The 22,283-nt window shown below is 39.0% G+C and overlaps 1 protein-coding gene across 4 annotated transcripts in view; it reads right to left on the bottom strand.

Annotated features, from left to right (window-relative positions):
• Nucleotides 1-4,095: 4,095 nt before the first annotated feature.
• The window catches only part of LOC140736070 (uridine-cytidine kinase-like 1), a 202,126-nt gene continuing 183,938 nt past the window's right edge, over nt 4,096-22,283 (bottom strand). For all 4 annotated transcript variants that reach the window (XM_073061805.1, XM_073061803.1, XM_073061802.1 and 1 more), the window contains 6 exons: nt 19,928-20,021; nt 12,833-12,895; nt 10,022-10,144; nt 9,749-9,856; nt 8,063-8,219; nt 4,096-5,118 (listed from right to left, as the gene is read on the bottom strand). In XM_073061805.1, coding sequence (XP_072917906.1) covers nt 5,042-5,118; nt 8,063-8,219; nt 9,749-9,856; nt 10,022-10,144; nt 12,833-12,895; nt 19,928-20,021 — 622 coding nt within the window. In that variant the 3' untranslated portion in view covers nt 4,096-5,041. The remainder of the gene's footprint in view (nt 5,119-8,062; nt 8,220-9,748; nt 9,857-10,021; nt 10,145-12,832; nt 12,896-19,927; nt 20,022-22,283) is intronic.

The following is a 22,283-nucleotide window of genomic DNA, read 5'->3' as shown; positions in this document are numbered from 1 at the left end:
AGCTCATAAGATATAAAACATTCAATTACAATTTACACCAGACCCACATCTCAAACGGTACTTTTTTGAATGTGTGCACTCCTGAGGGTGTAACTGATCTTTCCTGCCACCACTGCGTGCAGAGGAACTGATGCATTTGACATGCCTCCTGACCTCTTTCACTCAAGGCATCCATTTCACTCCTAGAGCCTGGGCTCTTACGCAGGGAGCCTCAACTGTCTGTGGCACGGCATGTGGAAAATTGCTGATTTTTAATGACAGGAACACACCTTTGTCGGATGACCTGCAGCACCCACAGCTGTAGAAGACCTACATTCTGAACAATATATTGTACATAATCATATTAAATCAAAAAAACAGGAAAAAAATCTGATATCCACACCAATTTATGCCTGAGGAATGGAATACCTGCTTGCCAAATATAAATGCAAAAGATAACTAAATAGACAAGGTAATATACAACTAGGAGAAAGCTCATTCTAAAATACTCAGATACAAAGACCCATGGAAAGTGACGAAACAAAGTAAGATTAACAAAGATGGATGTAAAGAACATTTCAAAGAACATTGAGGTTGACGAAAAACTATTTACAATTACATTAGAAAGAAATGTGGTCAAGAGCAATACTAAGAAACGGATGTTTCTTTGCACCTGCATTATTAGCAGAGAAGTCAACCATCTGCTGGACATCCTTGGAATAAATGTCAAACCCATAATAGATATCCAACAAAATATAATGAAGATTATAATGACAATGAAGATGAAATGACTGACAGGTTCCCAGGAAGTAGGCAAATACGGTGTGTTTAAGACCAATGATAATCTTCCAAAGCCTTCTTGATTTGGGAACTCAAACACGAGGAAATCTGCAGATACTGGAAATTCAAGGAACACACACAAAATGCTGGAGCCCCTCCTACTTTCAAATCTCTTACTATCTTTTCTTTCAGTTAGTCCTGACGAAGGGTCTCGGCCCGGAACGTCGACAGCGCTTCTCCCTATAGATGCTGCCTGACCTTGATTTGGGAACTGTTCACTTAGATTTGAATGTTGTGCATGTTCTCTGCTGTTTAATAAAGGGGTTGGGAGAGAACTGGGAAAATAGAGACCATTTTTCAACAGCAGCAGTTCAAAAATCACTAGAATCCATAAGTGAGGATGGAAGTACTGAACTCCGTGAATATTTTTGGGTGATCAGAAAGAGTAAATAAGGATTTGTAAAGGTTGTACCTAATGAACCCAAAGATATTTTTTTTCTGAAAAGTTGACTAAATAGTGAGGTAGGAAAATATTTATTACTTGGATTTCCAGAAGACTATCAGTGACTCTACAAAAGTAAAAACTTAAGGAGGCAAAGACAACTTATTGATCTGACTGGGGAAATTGGGTAACAGCAGGGGCCAGAGTTGAAATGATTTATTTGACTTGAGTTCAGAGCAATACTTGTACCAGCACAGAAGTTTTTACTATATTAATTATAAGTTGATAGAAATTCAAAAATCAAAGGTTTACAATGGCACAAAGGAGGCATTTGAAAGAAATGTAGTAACAAGTCTGAACTTAAAAGGAGATGGTTGAGGTGTTAAATGAATATTTCTCATTGATATTTATCAGAGAAGATCACAAAATCTAAGGAATTAAAGGAAATGAATGTTAATATTACAGCAGCGGAGGTGCTTATTGTCTTATTAAGGTGGATAAATCCCCAGGTCTGATCAAGTATATCCTTGGACATTGTGGGAAGTTAGGAAGGAAGTTGCAGGGGTCCTAGCAGAGATACTTGAGTCAAATTTTGCCACGGGTAAGGTTCAGGAAAACTGGAGCATTAAAAATTCCTTAAGTGTCTCACAGCCATTGTGTCATTATTCTGAGCTATTCCCCAGAAGTACATGTGCTGCAGGGCTTCGGTCATCTGCTCCAGTCACATTCAGAATCAGGTTTAATATCACTGGCATATATAGTGAAATTTATTGCTTTGTGGCAACACTACATTGCTATACATAATAATACATAAAAACTATAAATTACATTAAGTGTATATATTAAAAAAAATAAGTTGTGCAAAATGAGAGGAAAAGTTCAGAGGTAGTGCTGATGGATTCATTGTGCATTCAGAAACCTGATGGCGGAGGGGAAGAAGCAGTTCCTGAAATGTTGAGTGCGCGTCTTCAGACTCCTGTATCTCCAACCTTGTTGGTAGCAATGAGAAGAGGGTATACCCTGAGTGATGTCCATAATGATGGATACTGCCTTTTGAAGTGTCCTGGATGCTTGGGAGGTTAGTGCCCTCGATGGAGCTGGCTGATGTTTACAACTTTCTGCAACTTTTTCCAATCCTGTGCAGTGGCCCTGCTATACTAGATGGAGATGCAGCCAGTTAGAATGCTTTCCATTGTATATCTGCAGAAATCTGCAAGTGTCTTTTGGGGCATACCAATTCTGCTCAAACCCCTGATGAAGTACAGCCACTATCGTACCTTATTCATAATAGCATCAATATGTTGGGCCCAGGATAGATGCTCAGAGATGCTGATACCTAAGAACTCGAAATGCTCATCCTCTCCACTTCGATGAACTGTACTTCCCTCAATCACAGAACTCTGCAGAGAGTGGTGCGGGCAGCCCAGCACATCTGCAGATGTGAACTTCCCACTACTCAGGACAGGTCTGTAAGAAGGGCCCAAAGGATCACTGGGGACCCAATTCACCCCAACCACAAACTGTTCCAGCTGCTACCATCCGGGAAACGGTACCGCAGCATAAAAGCCAGGACCAACAGGCTCCGGGGACAGCTTCTTCCACCAGGCCATCAGACTGATTAACTCATGCTGACACAATTGCATTACTGTGCTATATTGACTGTCCTGTTCTGCATACTATTTATTATAAATTATTATAAATTGCACATTTAGACGGAGATGTAACGTAAAGATTTTTACTCCTCATGTATATGTAGGATGTACGAGGGGTGATTGAAAAGTTCATGGTCTAAGGTAGGAGTCAATTTTATAGAACCTAGCACATTTATTTTTCAACATAGTCCCCTCCTACATTTACACACTTAGTCCAGCGGTCGTGGAGCATACGGATCTTGGACCTCCAGAAAGTGTCCACAGATGGGTGATTGATAAGTTTGTGGCCTAAGGTAGAAGGACATAAGTTATTAAATTCAAACTTTCTGTATAATCAAAGAGTTGAACTGCATGTGCATGTAACGAGAGCTGTATAACTCAATCTCCTTCTACCTTAGGCCACAAACTTATCAATCACCCATCTGTGGACACTTTCTGGAGGTCCAAGATCCGTATGCTCCACGACCGCTGGACTAAGTGTGTAAATGTAGGAGGGGACTATGTTGAAAAATAAATGTGCTAGGTTTTCTAAAATTGACTCCTTCTACCTTAGGCCACAAACATATCAATCATCCCTTGTAAATCTAAAGTCAATTCAATTCAATGAGGACTGGTGTGTGTTCCCTCAACTTCATGTGGATACAACTTTAACTGTTCAATAGACTAGTGGAAATTTTGAGCTGCCAATCTGTGATATTTTGAGTGTTTCTCTCTTTAATCTTCACAGTGAAGAAATGACTTAAGTCATCTGAATTTTTTCCACAACTTCCACTGGTTTGTGGCAAGAACGAAATTGTGAGCTGTTGTAGTTTAAAAATGCAGCTTGCAATTGTGCTACTTGTTTGCACTTAAAACAGAAATTAAGAAATTAAATTTCATAATTTCTCCAATAACCACACACTGATCAGTGATTCAGACTTAATGTTACCCAAAATAATCTTTTGATGGGTGGCACAGTAGTGCAGTGGTTAGCACTATGCTTTACATGATAGGCGACCAGGTTCAATTCCCACCGCTACCTGTAAGGTGTTTATACATTCTCCCCGTGATCGCGTGGGTTTGCTCTGGGTGCTCCAGTTTTCTCCCACAGTCCAAAGATGTACCAGTTGTAGGTTAATTGGCCATTGTAAATTGACCTGTGATTAGGGTAGGACTAAATCGGGGGATTCTGGGTGGTGCGGCTCAAAGTGCCAGAGGGGCCTATTCTGTGCTATAGTAAAAAAAAATTGAATATTCAGATGAAACAAATCAAAATATAAAACTTTATTTTAAAATACATGAGAGTTTCATTTATTATAAACACAGATTCCGATTACAAGTATTGCAGCTAATGTCTATGAAAGTATTTGTTGATCTCTCCCTCTCTCTCTCCACAGAAGCTTTTTCACAGTGATCCCAACACCCATACCAAAACGGTTGCAGTCGGGGTGATGATATTCCTTTTAAGGTGAATACTTTCTCAGGATTACAATGCATTTAAATTCACACCGATCTTCTAAATAGGAATGATAATTTACACCATTTTAATTTCTAAAGTGCTTGTGAACAATCTCCAGAAGTATTGTGACAACGGTTAATAAAAGTGTACAACATAAGCACTCAGTAGTGATGTACCAAATTAAAGCTAGCTGCAAAAACAGATACACTCTTTTAAGAGTATTCTGAGTCTGGGTAAAATTTTATTTTAAGAATATTTTTGAGAAATCTTACATTCAATTATTTTAAATTAAGTATTATATTATCTAAAAAGTAACAATAAAAATAATAACTTTCCTCAGTTTTGAAAAAAGTTTCCATATTTCCAATGTTGCAAGAAAACGTCACGGCTTCCCTTAAAAAGAACACCTCAGCTATTTTGTATACAAACTATCATCTGATACAGGATAGTACCAACTGCACAGTAGATACTGTACTTACTAAGCTGTTGTACTTTTGATGTGAAACAAACCAACAGGTTGTGCTAAACTGAGGTGATGGGCTGAACTTGAATTGGCATTTTTAGTGCCAAACAAAAGTTAGTCCTTTCACTCCAAGGCGGTAAGATATTCTATCCAATAAAACTAAAGGATGCAGGCCATAACAAGGAGCTGACCACTGCAACTAAATTCCATTGTGCAAAAGCTTAAACAGTTCTTCTAATAGTCCACAAGGCTTTTAACTACAACAGTGCCGACAATATGAATATGTATCACAATGCTGCACAGTCATCATCTTCACACAAATCAGCAGGGGCGTCAGTTCCAAAATAACGATCTCCAAAGTTGCCTGAAATACAAAAGATAATTAATCAACTAGAATTCAGATTCCTCAAGCTCTACCAAATATCAACAGGAAGCTGATCCGGATTACAGGGAAATCACTGCCAAAATAACTCTTCTCAGTGCTAAAATGTCTACAATAGTTGCTATACTTGAACACTTCCACGACAACTGGTTTGATGGGGTTAAAGGATAATCCCTGCACAAAAGGTATGATATTAATGGACAAGGAAAATATGCTGTAAATGCTGTTGTTGGTTTTTACTGGAGATAAGGAAAATCTTGTGAATTCAGGATATTTTCATGGCATTCTTTGAGATATTGTAAATTTAGGCTATAGGAGGTGATGGCCAGAATTTACACTGAAGCTTAATCATGAAGTTACTTGTTGAAACAATATTTTATTCAACTACTACTTTAGGATGTCAGGGGGATTGTGAATACCTACAGCTATACCATCAACTTAGCAAATTGCTCAAGGTTTATTATTTATTGCAGTTGTGTTTTGTTCCAAATATTTTAATTCTGATGTTTTTTTCAAATATTTCTGAATGTCAGAAAAACCCAGCAACATGTTAATTTTGTACTTTGGGGCTTCTGAGTTGACCACATGGGTACAAATCCTAGAGATGTTATTTTCACCAGGTAGTAAATCAAATAACCATAGGTTTATTGTCATCATTTTGGTAAAACTGGAGACATGAATATCTTTTTCTTGTTCAAGAAGGTCCATCATTAAGGACCCTCATCATCTGAGACATGCCCTCTACTCATTACTACTATCAGGGAAGAGATGAGGAGACAAAGACCCACACTCAGTGATTCAGGAACAGCTTCCTCCCCTCCACTACAACAGTTTTGAACGGTCCATGATCTCTCTTCCCTTATTCCTTTTTTTTTTTACAATTTTTTAAATAATTTATAGATTCTTATGGCTTTGCACTGTGTTGTTTTGGGGCAGCAATAGATTTCATGTCATAAGTTAGTGATAATAAATCTGATTCTGAAACCTAGGAGAACCTGGGATGATTTTACTAGTGTGTGTATATAACTATGAGGGGCATAGAATGAACTTGCAGTTTTTATCCCCCCAGTGTCTGTGACCGCGAGCTAGAGGACATAGGTTTAGGGCGAAAGGGGAGAGATATAATAAGAACGTAAGGGAAGCAACATTTCCACACAGAGTGAGGTTAGTATATGGACTACACTGCCAGAGTAAGTGGTTGAGGCAGGTGCATTAACAATATTTAAAAGACAGTTGGGCATGTGCAGGGATAGGAGAGGGATATGGCACGAAGGGCCCATGGACCAAATGGGCTGAAGAGCCACTCTGTATGCTACGTTACTCTACGATAGAGTAATATTGTTTTGTCACAAGTAATCAAAATGGGATGCTCATTTTTTTTGGACCTGTCTTGTTCAGCATACTTGTTGCCCTAAACTAACTGCAGCAAGTCTTGGCAAGCAATGTTCATACTTGCACTTTTGTTTGAACTAAACTGGCAATATAAAATTTTCAAACTAGCCCTCATGTGGACATTGAGCAGCAGATGAAAGGGAAGCTGGTAAACATTGTAACCACACATATTATTACTATTCTAATATCTAAAGTATGGCTGGAGTTACATTAACATGTAAAGGTAATTAGACTGCATGAAGGGAAAGAAATCTACAAAAAGAATCAATCTAAGGTAAGTAACCTGATAATACAAAGTGTTATGTACATTTGTAAAAATCACCAAAGTGGCTTTACAGATTAGTGTATACTGGCGGCTGTGGGGCTTGAAAGCGACAGCTTTGGTTGAGAGCCAAGCTTATTTGGGGGGGGGGGGGGGGGGGGGGGAGGGAGGATGTAATTCCCTTCATCATTTTCTCATTACTTTTCCTACCTACCTATCTTTGTGTTAAAGACATTCCAATGTTTGAAAATGTTGACATTTCATAGGACTTTCAGCTAAACGAGAGGCTGTTTTACTAATAGGAGATTGTCCATTTGGCCATCTGGCCATGACTGCTGGCTAAGCTCATGAAGTAGTCTGAAATGGATTGATGACTAGTTGGTAGATCTGGAGAGAACCACAGGTTAACTACAGAGCATTGCAGTTGTCTGTGTCAGCACACTACAGCATAGAAATCTGAAATGTGCTGGAGGCTCAGTGTGGGCATTCCCACCTCTCATTCCGTCCCTAGAATTGCCCCATTGAATTGCACGACATTCCACAGGTTGCTGAAATACGGAGCCTGATGCTCTTTGTGAACATTCCGTTAGTTTTGTAGCCATAGCTGATGCCCTGATGCAGTCTACTCGTTTAAAAAAAAATGGTTTCAATTATTTTTGCATATTTTTTCTTTATATCAGTTTAAATGCAGGCAAAAGAAATTAGTTTACCTGGTTATTTGATTACTAATTTAATTGGCTTGCACAACATTGTGGGCTGAAAGGCCCATTCCTGTGCTGTACTCTTTTATGTTCTAAATGTGTGCATTTTAAATACAGGCGTCCCCCCGCTTTATGAATGTTCGCTTTGCGCCACTTCGCTTTTACAAAAGACCTACATTAGTAACCTGTTTTCGCATTACAAAGAGAATTTTCGCTTTTACGAAAATTTTTCCCATATAAATTAATGGTTCTTCACTTTACGCCGTTTTGGGCTTAAGAACGGTTTCATAGGAATGCTGTACCTTTCTAAGGGGGGGGGGGGGGGCACCTGTAGATCAAAAGGTTGAAGTTTTTAAACTTTTTTCAATTTTTCTCATTTTCAAATACCTCTGAACAGAGCTATTTGGAAACAATAAACCAAAGTTTTCTGGCAGCACAAACTTTCAGGAAGCCATCAACAGTCCATGGGCAGTGTCTAAATTTCAATCGCCTGCCCTTAGCCTGCTCTGGCTCATGGAAGAGCCGATGTTAAATTATGCCAATCATAAAAACAGTTGATTTAAATACTTGCCTATGCCAGGGATGATATGGAACAAGTCATTGACTTTTTTGTCTACTGCTGTGGTGATAATTTTCACCTGTGGGAACGCATATGCCACCGAGTGCACGCCCATTTCTGCCATCAGAAGGGAGATCAAAAAGATCTTATCCTCTGGCACATCGTGATCCTGTGGCAGACAAAAATCAGGTACACATCAATTGGATAGCCTGTATCCACAGAATTATTCTTTCTTTTCCCTCAGAACTGTATTCTACAAATTAGCTGAGAAAAGTTTTAATTATTCACATCATTGTAATACTTCATGGTCTAACTTATTAGAAATAAGTGCTTTGTAAATAAAATTATCAATAAAATCTGCAAAAGTTAAAGCCATACACGTTTTCAATTGGTAGTACAAAGATGGAACAAAAAGGAGCGATTAATCTGCTTACACATTTACGGTAGATTACGAGGGAATGATTACGATAAAATACTGAAAAAAATATATAAGCATTAATTGCTGGAAATGGTTGGTAGAATAATATTTGTAACATCCATAAAACGAGAGTAAAGACAAGACATTAGCTTTCACATATACAGTGAAATGAATCAGTTGCAACAGGGACGTGCTGGGGACAGCCCAAGAAATGTTGCCACACTTTCAGCACTGACAGAGCACGCCCACAATTTCCAACCCTAACTCACGTCTTTGGAATGTGAAAGGAAACTGGAGCACTTGGAGGAAACCAAACGCTCACAGGGAGAATGGAAAAACACTGTTTAGGCAACAATACACACAGCAACAGGAATTGTACTCTGATCTTATACCCAGCTTCTTCATTAGTAAGGGCTTCAAAGATTAGGGGGAGTAGGCAGGAGAATGGGGGTGAGAGGGAACCAAGGGCTGAATGGCCCAATTCTGCTACATTATCTTATGGTGGACCAACTCTCTGATTCAAATAAGCATCACATTAGTAAATCACATGATGTGAAAATAAGGTTGCTTAAACAGTGAGCAATCCTAATCTTAAAAACTTCAAGTAGCATAATTAAAAGTGTCATCTCTTCCACAATTTTCATTAGTATTCCACATAACCACTGCCTGTTACATTTCAGTGAACAGTACCACCAACCTGCTGTACACTGCAAAGAAATTACTGATGTCTGTGGGCGAATGTTAAGGCCTGTCAGTGTTGAGTCAGTGATATCAAAAACAAAGTACTTTTAATTCTTTGAAAACTATATAGAAAATAAAATGGAATGAAGTTTGTGTGCACACATAGCTTCTCGTCACCTCCTTTCTATAATTTACCTGAGTTTGATTATACCAAAGAGCGTGAACATTTACCAGCTGTCTGTCCAAACAATTAAAAACCGGGTCATTTCAGAGATTTGAAAGAATTATTTTCTCTGACTTGCCAAAGGTCATGTTCTCCATCTACTATTTATCTGGAAAACTTCTTCCTCTTCGTGTTGATTCTATTACTGTATAGAAATGGATTCCATGAGAAAAATCTTAGCAGTTTGATACCATTGCATTTTCTGTGGACTGGCGATAGAAACCTCAGATACTGGTAGAACGGACTGTACAGACATGCTGTTGAATTACGGAATTAATTGTAATAACATACCAGGAGAATGTTCTAATTGTTACTGTAATTTGACTTTTAACTTTAAATGGATCTCAAAGTTGCGTGCTCCAAAAGTCTGTCTTACCAGTAACACTCTGATGGCCATCAACGCTGCAGCCCCCGTAGATACTGTACAGTCCATTAAAATAACGTGATCCTCACTGATGTCCTTGGGCAATCTCAGGTAGTGAAGCTGCAAGTTGAGTGAACAGTTTCATAATGGTTCATAATAACAGTGCATCGTAAATCAAAACACAGGCACTTATTGGCACAGGTTGACTGAATCTTAATTGCTGTGGCAACCCAGATTCCATACTATTAAGTCACAATTAAGAGGGGGAATTCTTTCAGATTTTACCTCTGGTTCTCCTGTAGTGTGATTAGTCTGGATCAGGATTTTGCCGACCCTCACGTCTTTACATACTGCTCGTAGGGCTGGTTCCATAGTCTCTCCTGCTCTTAGAATGGATACGCCTGTAATCTTTAAGCATGAAGAGAAGGGAATTACAAGCCTCAGACAAAGTGGAATCAACATTTCCAATCTCCCTGTACTGCAATGCCATCTGTGTGGTGAGCAAAGGCATTATGAGAGGAGGCAATGGAAGGGAGGAGATCTTAGATAATTTGGACTGTCAATGAAATAGCACGTCCAAGTGTTCTCTGGTTCACTAATGACAGACTTCAACTTTCCTCTGACAGGCCATCATACTCTGCTCTCCCACAATGCAAAAATAATAATCACCACTAAGTAATCTTTCCAAATCCCATTTATAACTGGAATCATATTATTACACATAAAGCTATTGAATATCCTTCCATAAAAAGTATGCTACAAAATTCAGTTGGGCTGGTATGAGCAGAAGTATAATTCTGTAGTTCCTGGAACTTCGCAATAAAAACAGAATGCTGGAAATCCTCAGCAGGTTAACAACTGGAGAGAGGCTAACAGTTAATTCACAGACTGATAACATTTTGAGAGCATTCTGATGAAAGATTATTAACTTAAAATTTTAGCTTTGTTTCTCTACAGATGTGACCTGACCTGCTGAGTAGTTCTAGCATATTCCAGTTTCCAGAATCTATGGAATTATCTACCTGTTATAGTAAAAAAAATTTCTATGTATCCAATTTAAAATAAAACACAACTATTAATTACTTAATTTGGAAGCTACATTTCCTTTATTCAGCAACTCACACACTGATGAACAAATCAAGTTATCGAGTGCAGCAAATACAGTACCTTGTGAAAGTATTCAGCCCCCAACCCCTTCTTCACATAAATGAGAATCATAATCATGGATTTTGTTCAATTTAACTAAAAATTTTTAATTTGTGAATCACATGCTCCTTCCCCCCCCCCCCCCACAGTAGAGCCCAAAAAACAGGAGAAATTGTAAAGCCTGAAAAACTAGAAATACAAAAACTGAAATGTCAGCAGTTCAAAAGTATTCATCCCCCTTTGCTCTGTATTTAGGTGAACCACCTCTCTTGCAAAATTGCTCAAGCTGTGCCAGATTAGTTGGGGAACGGCAGTGGTCAACAATCTTGAGGTCTTCTCAGAGATGTTTGATCAGGTTAAGGTCAGGAATCTGGGCCACTCAAGGACATCAATCTCAGTCATATGAAGCCACTCCATAGCTGCTCTGGCTGCGTGCTTCTGAAAAGGTAATCTTCCAGCAGGTTGTTGTTCTGCTTTATAGATGAACTTCCTCCCCTCTCCCCCTTAAGATTTCTGGTCTTCTAAGTGGCACTTTGCAAAGTCTTGACAGGCATTTTTTTTTTAAAGCCAGGTTTTCTTCCTTGCCACTCTTCCATAAATACCCTTTTTTTGTGCAAGACCTTAGAGACAGAGGAACCATGAACTTCCTCTCCTGTTGCAGCCACTGACTTCTGCTGGTCAGAGTGATTGTTGTTGTCACAGTAGCCTCTCTTACAAGTGCCATTCTTCTCTGGTGACTAAGTTTTGAGGGGCAGCCTGACCTAGACAGTGTGGCGGTGGTTTCATACTCTTTCCCCCACTTTTTCTATGATGGACTGCACTGACCTCCGAGGTATGTTCAATGCCTTTGAGATGGTCTTGTACCCCTCCCCAGATTTGTGCTTCTCTATGATCATTTCCCTGAATTGTCTGGAATGCTGCTTTGTCTTTGTTTTCGTTTGGCCTGTTGAAAATCTACCTTCCTATTAAACTTTACATAGAGAGGGGGTAGTCATGCTTTTGAATTCATTGAAAACAGGTACCGTAATTCTCTAATTTGCTACATCAACAAACTGGGTGAGTGGGTTAGGCAATACATGTATACTTGAGAAAAGTTAGTGTAGTAGGTTTAAAGGGGATGGATACTTTTCCTGTCACAATTTCATTTTTAATTTTTAGTAAATTGTTGACAAATTTTGGAATTTCTTTTGATTTGACATGATGTACAAACGTTTTGTAGATTCACTCAAAAATCGTACTTCAATATATTTTAACTTTAGTAAATGAGACAGTAAAACGTGAAAATAGTTGTGGGAGCTGAATACTTTTTCAAGGCACTACATACTGAAATGCCATTTATTGTTCACCCAAGACCATCAAGGATTAACCAATCACATATAAATTACATCTAACCGAATTGGACATTTTAATACTGAGCAATATGATTATGATAATTTATGCTGTTTACTTTGTCCCATTTAATCATGAAAGCACAGGAATTAATGGTTTAAGATTGGCAATGTTTCTAACTGGATGGTAAGTTAAGATTGGGTGCCGAATTCACTGCTGTTGGAGGGGTTGCTGGGTCCTGATGCTCTCAAAGGTGTTATCGAAATTCTGAGATTTATGGATTGGACTGTAGTTCATATCGGCCTCTTTCAGTGCTATGCCTGTTTTTCCTGTTCTCGCCAATTCTTTCTTGTTGTGGATTGGCAGGTGGAGGGTTCGGGTGATCTGTTAGCTTTTGTGCGAGGGAGGGATTGGGGGGTGTTTGTGAGGTTTGTGAGTTTTTGTTTCTTTTTCTTTTCATGCGGGGGCGTGATGTCATTCTTTCAACTACCTGTACGGTTTTCTGTAATCTATGGCTATTTGGAGAAGACAAATTTCAGAGTTGTATTCTGTATACATACTTTGATAGTAAAATGAACTTTTGAATGTTACATCACAATACAAACTTTGTAACATACTTACTCTTGTACCATCATATCTTCTCCCTTCATAGTCCTCTCCTTGTAGTGTCTGAACTGTGCACGTCTGTTGCAAAACACCACACCACAGTGAGTTGGCTTGGATGCATTCACTCAATGCATCAACCTGCTTTCAACAGCATGAAATCTAGACTCATTTCCTGGAAGCATAACATTCTCTGCTCATGAAGTCTAGGGGCCACACAAGTGGGAATGGGAACAGCAAATCCGATTTGAACATTGTAAATGCAAGCAGAAGTCTGCTTGAGTACTTCTGGTACTAAGTAGTATTTACGGTCAAGAGTCTACTCGGGTAGTTTGATAGGGACAACAGAAATGATATTGGTTTGAATTTGAACCATTTTTCTTCTATGAATATCATCCCTGCTTTTGGATAAAGGGCAATGGGCAGGACTTCATAGTGTATCTGAAGTCACCTGGTAGGAGGTTGGCTGTGACTGATGAGGTGATTCAAATGAAGGTCGGCCAGTTTTCCATTATTTCAAAATAATTAACAATTCTACTGCTTTGATCTCAGTTTGTTTCTTTTTGACTGTTGTCATCTAAAAAAAAAGATCACAGAAACTGGGTGGCTAATACAATGTGTTGGCTGAGAGGTGTGATGTCTGAGAGGTTAAATTGTCAATGAATCACCTACTGTCCCATTTGTACTGGAGTCTCAGCTGCCTTTACCTCTACAAAAGGGTATGTAAAATCTATATATCAATCTACAAATGTTGCTTTGTGGATGTATAAACAAGTAGAGTTTTGTTTACATGTTTCATCGCTACAAAACCAAATTCTACTTCAATATTGCTCAACCAGATTTTACTGTCAAAATGATTGTGAGACTAATATGGTTTTGCATGTTTTTGCATAAATGGCACAATATTTTCATAACTGGAGGTAAACCCATGTCAAAAATCAACCAATCTACTGTAAGCTTGGTTAAAAATTTGGCATTTCCTATGCACTGAAAATCTGATAGTTATTGTAATGGGAAGGCAGATCTAAACAAAATATGTTACAGAAATTTAGAGTTTAGAAGTACATGCTTAAATAACTGTCAATTAAGCTCTTGCACCACTAATTAGCTGTGGCAAGCATGAAGTATAATTTCTTGAAGTTGTCAATAGTTTTAGAATCTAAGTGATTTACATTTTGCATCACTTTCCTGTTGTTATTTTTTTTTACATATTATTCCCATTTCATCTCCCTTCTTTCCAAAGCCTGTTTGATGTTTTGTTTCTCCAATTGTTTGTTTGCTTCCTAATACTTAAACCTCATTGGTTAAGGTATTACTGTATTCAGGATCAATTTACAGTTTCCTTTGTTCTGCCATTATCCAGCGACGATTTCCTGCAACTTTTGGAGTCAAACTCTTCAAGCTGAAGGATTTGTAGGGCAAACCAACTCGTGCTAGATCCTGTCGGATGGCTACCTACATAAAAACAACCTTGTGTTTTTAACCTCGGGAGTTAATATTAAGCTAATGCATAAAACCATAGTTGCAAAATTGGATTGATGGAACTAAATACTTTTAAAAGATCTGAGCTCCATTTGTAAATGATTCTTCAAACTAGTTCCAGTCCCAGCCCATCCCAGTTCCTACCCATTTTCCTGGATGTGTTCTTTCCTTGAAATGGCCATTTTGACAGTGAAAGCCTGTTATATGGTGACTGATTAACAAATCATTCAAAATGCTGACAATTTTTCAGGGAATAACATCTGGAGGCTAAGACATCTTGTGAAAAGTAACTGACAAGTTCACAAGTATCTGCACGCAGATGTGCCCGAACCAATCAGGAGGGTGAACTCAATAACCTCTGTGTCGAGCTCTGCTGTAGTGGTTGCTTACGCAATGTATCAGTCTGTCCTTCACCGCAGTATCGGGGACATAATTAATCATCTCAACTGAAGGAAATGGAGCAACAACTACAGATATGCAGAAACTGCAAGGACAATGGGCCTCCTCAAATTAGAGATTGCATTCTTGTTGTACATTGGATTTCTTAGCAATTCAGGAATTCTAATTGTCTGTCACTCACAGAGTAAGTCTACAACCATGAGATGTACAGAAGGCACCTGAATATGTGTATGCATGTCCATGTCTTCATTGTTTTTGTTGCTCATTATTGACACTTTACTGGTAACTAGGGAATCTGTAATTGCGATTCTATTGGTAACTTGGAAAATTGTGCTGTGCATGTGTGGCAATAGAAAGGGTTCATTTGCTGCAAGGCTATGTTTGTCCGCTGGTGAGTCCAGAGGCAGAGACCCAAAGGACGAGCCAGGGACCAGAGGTTCAGGGCCTAGCGGCTGAGAGTCTAGGCCCAACGATTGGAGGCCTAGTGGCTGCCTGTCCTGTGCTGCAGGTCTGCCTGTGTGTGTGTGTGAGGGTGCAGGTAGGTAGGAGGGTGTGACGGGGCTTGTTTTGTTGTTTTCCTGCTTTGTTTTGTTCTGTTGTTGTTGTTGTTGTTGATAGTGTTGCTCCACTGAACAATGTGGACATGCTATATTGGTGTCAGAATGGGTGGTGATACTTGCAAGCTCCCCCAACATATCCTTGGTTGTTAGCACAAATAGGCATTTTTCAATTCATATGTACGGAAATAGGAAATTCAGAATCTGGAGCTGGAAGAGCTAGTTTGCTAATGGATATAGTTAGAAAATTGTGTTTCTAAGGGCAAGCCAATTCTGAATCCAAATGTCCAATTTACCATGGCTCCCATGCATCTTAATCTTCTGTAGGAGCCTCCATGACAGTCCTTATCAAATATCTCACTAAAGTCCACGTGAACCGTGTTCATAGCTTTACCTTCATCAATCATCAAAAAACTCAACCAAGTTAGTTAGACACAACTTACTCTATAAGTTGTCCTAATTAGGCCATGGTTTTCCAAATGCTCACAAGTTCTAACCCTCTCCAGTCACTTACCTACCAATGAAGTGAGACTCACTGGTTTATAGTTTCCCAGATTACAGTATCTCTATTTCCTTTTTTGAAAAATTGAACATTGGCTACTTGCTAGTCCTCCAGGAACTCACCCATGCTTAGAATAGACAAAAAGATATGTCAAGGGCCCAACCTTATCTCCTGCCTCACTCAACAACTTGATGTATATCCCATCAGGCCCAGAAGACATATCCACCTTAATGTCCTTTAAGAGATCCAAAGCTATCTCTTTCTTTATCTGAAATTGCCCTAACAAATTACCATATTCCACACTGATCTCCCTTTCCTCAATGTCCTTCCCTTTAGGAAATTCTAATGCACAATATTCATTTAAGAGCTCACCACTATGTTCTCACTTATGTTCTCATTATGTTCACATCATATGTTCTCACTTTTATCCCAAGTTATCCTTTCTCTTTATGCATATGCATAGAATGCCAGGGGATTCTCTTCAATCCTACTTGCCAAAGGCTTTTCATGGCCTTTTCTGGTTGTTCTAATTCCCAGTTCGAGTTCTTTTCTGGCTTCTTATAATCCGCAAGGGCTCTGTTTGATCCAACTTCCTAAACCTTACATACATTTCTTTTTTCTTCTTGACTAAATTTATTCCCCTTGACAACTTATTGAAAACATACCTGTCTTGTATTCTATGCAGTTGGTCTTTAAACACTCTTTGCATATCAGATGTGAATATGTTCAATAACATCTGTTCCAAATTAACTGTCTCCTCAGTTCCTGCCTAAAACTTTCATAATCTGCCCTGTTCTAATTTAATCTTACCTGCAATGTCCATACTTATCAACAAATTAACAAAATAATTAAAGATAACACGAGTGAATATGCAGATGCTGGAAATAAATAAAAAACACAAAATGCTGGCAGAACTCAGCAGGCCAGACAGGCCAGACAGCATCTGAACTCCTGATGAAGGGTTTTGGCCCGAAACCTCGTTATTACTCCTGATGAAGGGTTTCGGCCCGAAACATCGTTATTACCTCCCCCCATGGATGCTGTCTGGCCTGCTGAGTTCTGCCAGCATTTTGTGTTTTAAAAAAAAATTAAAGAGTTGTGATCTCTGTCCCCTAACTGTTCTCCCATTGACAGGAGAGTCACCTGACCAAACTTATTACCCAACACCAGGTCCAGTATTATCCTTCTTCTTGTTGGACAATCTACATATTGATTTAAGAAACTCTCCTGGATTCTGCCCCATCTAAATATCTTGCACTAAGGAAGTCCAAGTCCATATTAGAGAAGTTGAATTCTCCCTCTACAATAAAACTTCTTTTTGCACTTTTCCCTAATCGGCCTGCATATCTATTTTTCAATGTCCCAGTGGCAATGGCAGGGAAGGGGGGGGGGGGGGGGGTAGTATAATCCCGTCAGAGTGATTACACATTTCTCCACATAATCACTCAGTGGATGAACCCTCCATTACATCCCCTTGAGTGAAGCTGTGCTTTCATATCGATTAATAATGCAACTCCCCGCCCCAAGCATCCCCTTTAATCATCTTCTCTGTCTTATCTAAAACATCAAAATCCTGGAACATTAAACACCCATTCCTGTTCCTTCCCCAACCAAATCTCTGTTATGGCCACAATATCATAACTCCATGTACAGATCCATGCACAGAGTTCATGGTCTAACCCATATTACTCTTAGTATTAAAATACACACACTTCAAACCCTCTGTGCTATTGTGTCTATTACTTTGTTCCTACCTATTCTTACTCAATATGACATCTACTCTTCCCACAATCCCTCTGTTTACTGACTTGGTGACTCATTCCCATCCTCTTCCAAACTGGTTTAAACCTTAAACTAATCCTAATACCCCAAGAGGGCACTCCCTCTGCTGTATCTAAAGAGTTATATTTGTTATTGAAGGAATTGAACACAGGAGAGCCGTGCACTGACTGTTAGTGGTCAGCCATACATCTTAAAACTGTTCTTTAGTTGTCACCTCCTCAGTAGAAGTCAGAGGTTTCCTGCCTCATAGATGGTCATGAGTGTGTCCAGCTCCAGTTCCTTGATCCGACTGTCAGGAGCTGGAGCTGCAGCCGGGTGCACTTCCTATAGATGTCGTCTTCCAGGAGACAATGAGGTTCCCTGATTTTTCACATTTTGCATGAAGAACATTCCACTGCCCCAACTACCATCCTCCCTACACTCATTCAAGGACTAAGGATAAACAACAAAATTAAAACATTGCTTCTTCTTGCCCATGACTCCTCACTAAAGCTGTGTCTCAATATCACCAAGACCAAGGAGATGGTGGTGGACTTTAGGAGATCTAGGCCTCATATGGAGCCAGTGATCATTAATGGAGAATGTGTGGAGCAGGTTAAGACCTACAAGTATCTGGGAGTACAGTTAGACGAGAAGCTAGACTGGACTGCCAACACAGATGCCTTGTGCAGGAAGGCACAGAGTCGACTGTACTTCCTTAGAAGGTTGGCGTCATTCAATGTCTGTAGTGAGATGCTGAAGATGTTCTATAGGTCAGTTGTGGAGAGCGCCCTCTTCTTTGTGGTGGCGTGTTGGGGAGGAAGCATTAAGAAGAGGGACGCCTCACGTCTTAATAAGCTGGTAAGGAAGGCGGGCTCTGTCGTGGGCAAAGTACTGGAGGGTTTAACATCGGTAGCTGAACGAAGGGCGCTGAGTAGGCTACGGTCAATTATGGATAACTCTGAACATCCTCTACATAGCACCATCCAGAGACAGAGAAGCAGTTTCAGCGACAGGTTACTATCGATGCAATGCTCCTCAGACAGGATGAAGAGGTCAATACTCCCCAATGCCATTAGGCTTTACAATTCTACCGCCAGGACTTAAGAACTTTTTAAAAGCTATTATTAATGCTTTTTGAGATAGTGATTTAGATGCATATCATATTTTTTACTGAGTTAAGTATTGTATGTAATTAGTTTTGCTACAACAAGTGTGTGGGACATTGGAAAAAAAGTTGAATTTCCCCATGGGGATGAATAAAGTATCTATCTATCTATCTTATCTATCTAAAGAGCTGCTCTCATCTCCACAATTGGGCCAAGTACTCTGCCTCTTCATGCTAAAGCCTTCGACCTACTCCTCATCATGACCGTAATTGTATCTTATTGGTTGCTGTCAATTAGCTAAATAGCCAATCAAATATTAACAGTATGCAAATGTGCCTTTTAGCATTCTGGTAGGTGAAATTCACCAAAAGTCACAACCCCTACTTTAAAAAAAAAACACTCATGTTTCTCACTCCAAGTCATGTCTCCTGCTAAGTAGTCCAATATGTTTTACTAGCCAAATACAACTTGAACGAAATAAATAACTGCAGCCCAATAGAACTGGTTTCAATGGGAGCAGATTCTAATTCACCAACTGTTAATTATTAGAACTATTCCTAATGTGTGACATACAAAACCAGATAATCATCTCATTAATTAATTCCATCACATTTATCCTTTACAGGTTCCAGCTTTCATAAATTGACAAATGAAAATGTAATTAACAATAAAAAACATTGCAGTTAATTTTTTTAAAAATATCAACCATCATTTCATAACTGATGATAATCCCAGTTGAGTTGAAAAGCATAAATTGTGAAACATTAAAGGAACAGACAGAGGCACACAAATGCTGGGTCTTTCACAGCCTGTGAAGCAGAGAACAAGTTGGTCTTTGAACTTTTCTCTCACAATTCCCAATACTCTAAATGAGTGACCAGAATTTTTATCGGTTCAACTCAACCTTAATAATCTCCTTCCTCTAACAAATCTTTCCCCAATGTCTCCCATTCCCTCTGTGTATAGACAGCCACAGCAGTCTAGCACATTGACATTTTCTGCAGTTTCCTTTTTCTATACTTTCAGAGACCCCTCAAAACTCACGATGCATTTTCACATTTCCTCTAACAATGATCATTTTTTGGTCCTTTCACACATCATTTATAGTACATCACTGACATAATGTAATTAAGAATGTGATCATCTAAAAAGTATAGGGGTGTTTCTAAGAGGAAAGGCTAAAGGCATCAAGGAGCAGAAACAACTTGACTCAAGTGGAGGGAAATAAAGGACACAGGAATAAACAGTCCATTTCTGTACAGCAACACTCTGAATTAATGGATAACAGTATTTTTATACATACCTTGAAAGGCAATAGCGAAAGTGCGTGCTCTATCAAAAGTCTCATCAACCTCTTTGAATAGAATATAAACTCATCTCGACATGTGTCTTTATTTCTATAAAAGGAAATGGCACTATGAGTTTTCAATACTTCATTTGGAAAATGTACAAAACATAAATTGCACCTCATCAACAAAGTCAAGCACAATAAAAGCTTTTCATGGAGCTAATATATCTCAGCATTTCCTAATAATTTATAGTTTAAACACAATTCAAAATTTCCTTCCAAGTTGTTTGTGATATCTTCTGGTTCTGTATCCCTTGGATTTCATTATTCTTTAACCTCCATGATTCATTTGCAAGAAAACAATTTACTAAATTGAGAAGTTAACAACTTCTTGATTATAAATTTCAGGGATGTAGTTTAGGTTCCAGACTCTGATGACCTCCATGAGTTATTAAAAGGCTAACATTTTAACTGAAATACATAATCAGAACTTCAGTTTGAAATGTAAGCAATCAATTCACTGTAGTTGCAAATAAAAAGGGAGGAAAACATCAATCATAACTATGTTGTTGCGTAAACAAATTGCTTCACAGGATGGCAGAACTGATTAGCAAATTTAAAAGACAAGTTCACTGAAGCGTTCACAAATTTCTTTGGGTAAAAATAAGGACAGCAATGAAGATGATCAGTGGTTAATATTGTTCAAAACGCACAAAATGAGTGCAACTAGAAGTGTGTGTGTGTGTGTGTGTGTGTGTGTGTGTGTGTGTGTGTGTGTGTGTGTGTGTGTGTGTGTGTGTGTGTGTGTGTGTGTGTGTGTGTGTGTGTGTGTGTGTGTGTGTGTGTGTGTGTGTGTGTGTGTGTGTGGTGGGGGGTTGATATCTAGCCTGAGCTAAAAACAATTAATGCTGGAGATACAAAGGTCCCACAAGTTCATGAAGAAGAACATCTTTTACCCATAGTGTATCTGGTATTTATGCATCTGGGGTTCTCATGAAACTAGCAAAAACAGTTTCATATTGAATTCTGTCGTAAAACATTTTTACTTAAAAGGGAAAGGAGAAAAGGAGATGATACATTGTTCTGCAATTTATCAAAAGGTTTGTTTACAGAATACTGGGTGTGATGAACAGTAATATTTTCGAACAATTCCTGTGCAACCAGCATGATCATGTAACTGGCATCTCCCATTACCCCTGAATGGCTGAGAGTACATGTAAATTATTAACCTAACCGCATCTCTGAACAGTGACAGGATTCCCCAGTACTGGCAGCTTTTAGTTTATGGTTCCGGTTACCAGCCAAATTATTTTGCATTCCTAATTTTGAAGCTTCTGAGCCATCTGCTGCAAATCTTGTGGCTCTTCATGTGGAATTTTATCTGATGACTTTTCAAAACAGCACTTTATCAAACACCTTTTGGAAGTCAGGTACACAATTGTCTATTGCAGTCCAATCCAAAGAAAGCTTGACAGGACTAATGATCCTCTTTTAAAAGCTGGGTGTTTATCACTCGTTGCAGAGGCTACTGAAGTATATCTACAACTGTATTGTTGCCAGTAAAACTCTGATTTGGAGATTAGTTGTGCATCCTGGTTTGGCAAGGTTTGGCTCGTCTCATGACTGCAAGAAACAGTAAGATATTGTGGACACAGCTCAATGCATCATTGAAACCAGTTTCCACTTCATGAACTCTGCCTATACTTTTCACTTCCTCAGTAAAGCAGTCAGCATAATCAAAGACCCCGCCTACCCCATATATTCGCTCTTCTCTTTTCCTATCAGGCAGAAGATACAAAAAGCCTGGAAGCATGTACCACGCAGTTCAAAGACAGCTTCTATCCTGCTATTATGAGAATACTGAATGGTGCTCCTGACCCCATAATCTACCTCGTTTTGACCTTGCACTGCACTTTTCTGTACTACAACTCTTTATTCTGTACTTTTACCTTCTATGACCTCAATACACCATGGTAATGAACTGTGCAGTATGGACAGTATGCAAGATCAGTTTTTCATTGTACTTTGTAGATGTAACAATAATATGCTAACTTACCAAGAAAAAAATAATTCAGCGAATCATTTTGCAAGCATGAATGACACTTACACAAGACATCTGCTTTTGTAACTGCATTGGCGCTGTAGCTTTCAGGATCACAAAATTCAATGCATCCAAATTAAATGTATTACAGTGTGGCAAGAACAGAGGAAAATGCAAATCTGAAACAGCACCATCATGGCCTTTGGTCATCCAAAAGGATTCTATGGCCAATGAAATTGCAATCACACAGACTTAGAAACCTTCAAGAGATGGGGACAAAAGATTGGCAGCAATACCTCCTTCTGCAATTGGATCCTCAATTTCTTCACT

This window comes from Hemitrygon akajei, chromosome 11 (genome assembly GCF_048418815.1).
Source record: "Hemitrygon akajei chromosome 11, sHemAka1.3, whole genome shotgun sequence".
Lineage (NCBI taxonomy): Eukaryota > Metazoa > Chordata > Chondrichthyes > Myliobatiformes > Dasyatidae > Hemitrygon > Hemitrygon akajei.
The sequence above is the reverse complement of the archived record's forward strand: the minus strand, read 5'-3'. Positions and strand labels throughout refer to the sequence as shown.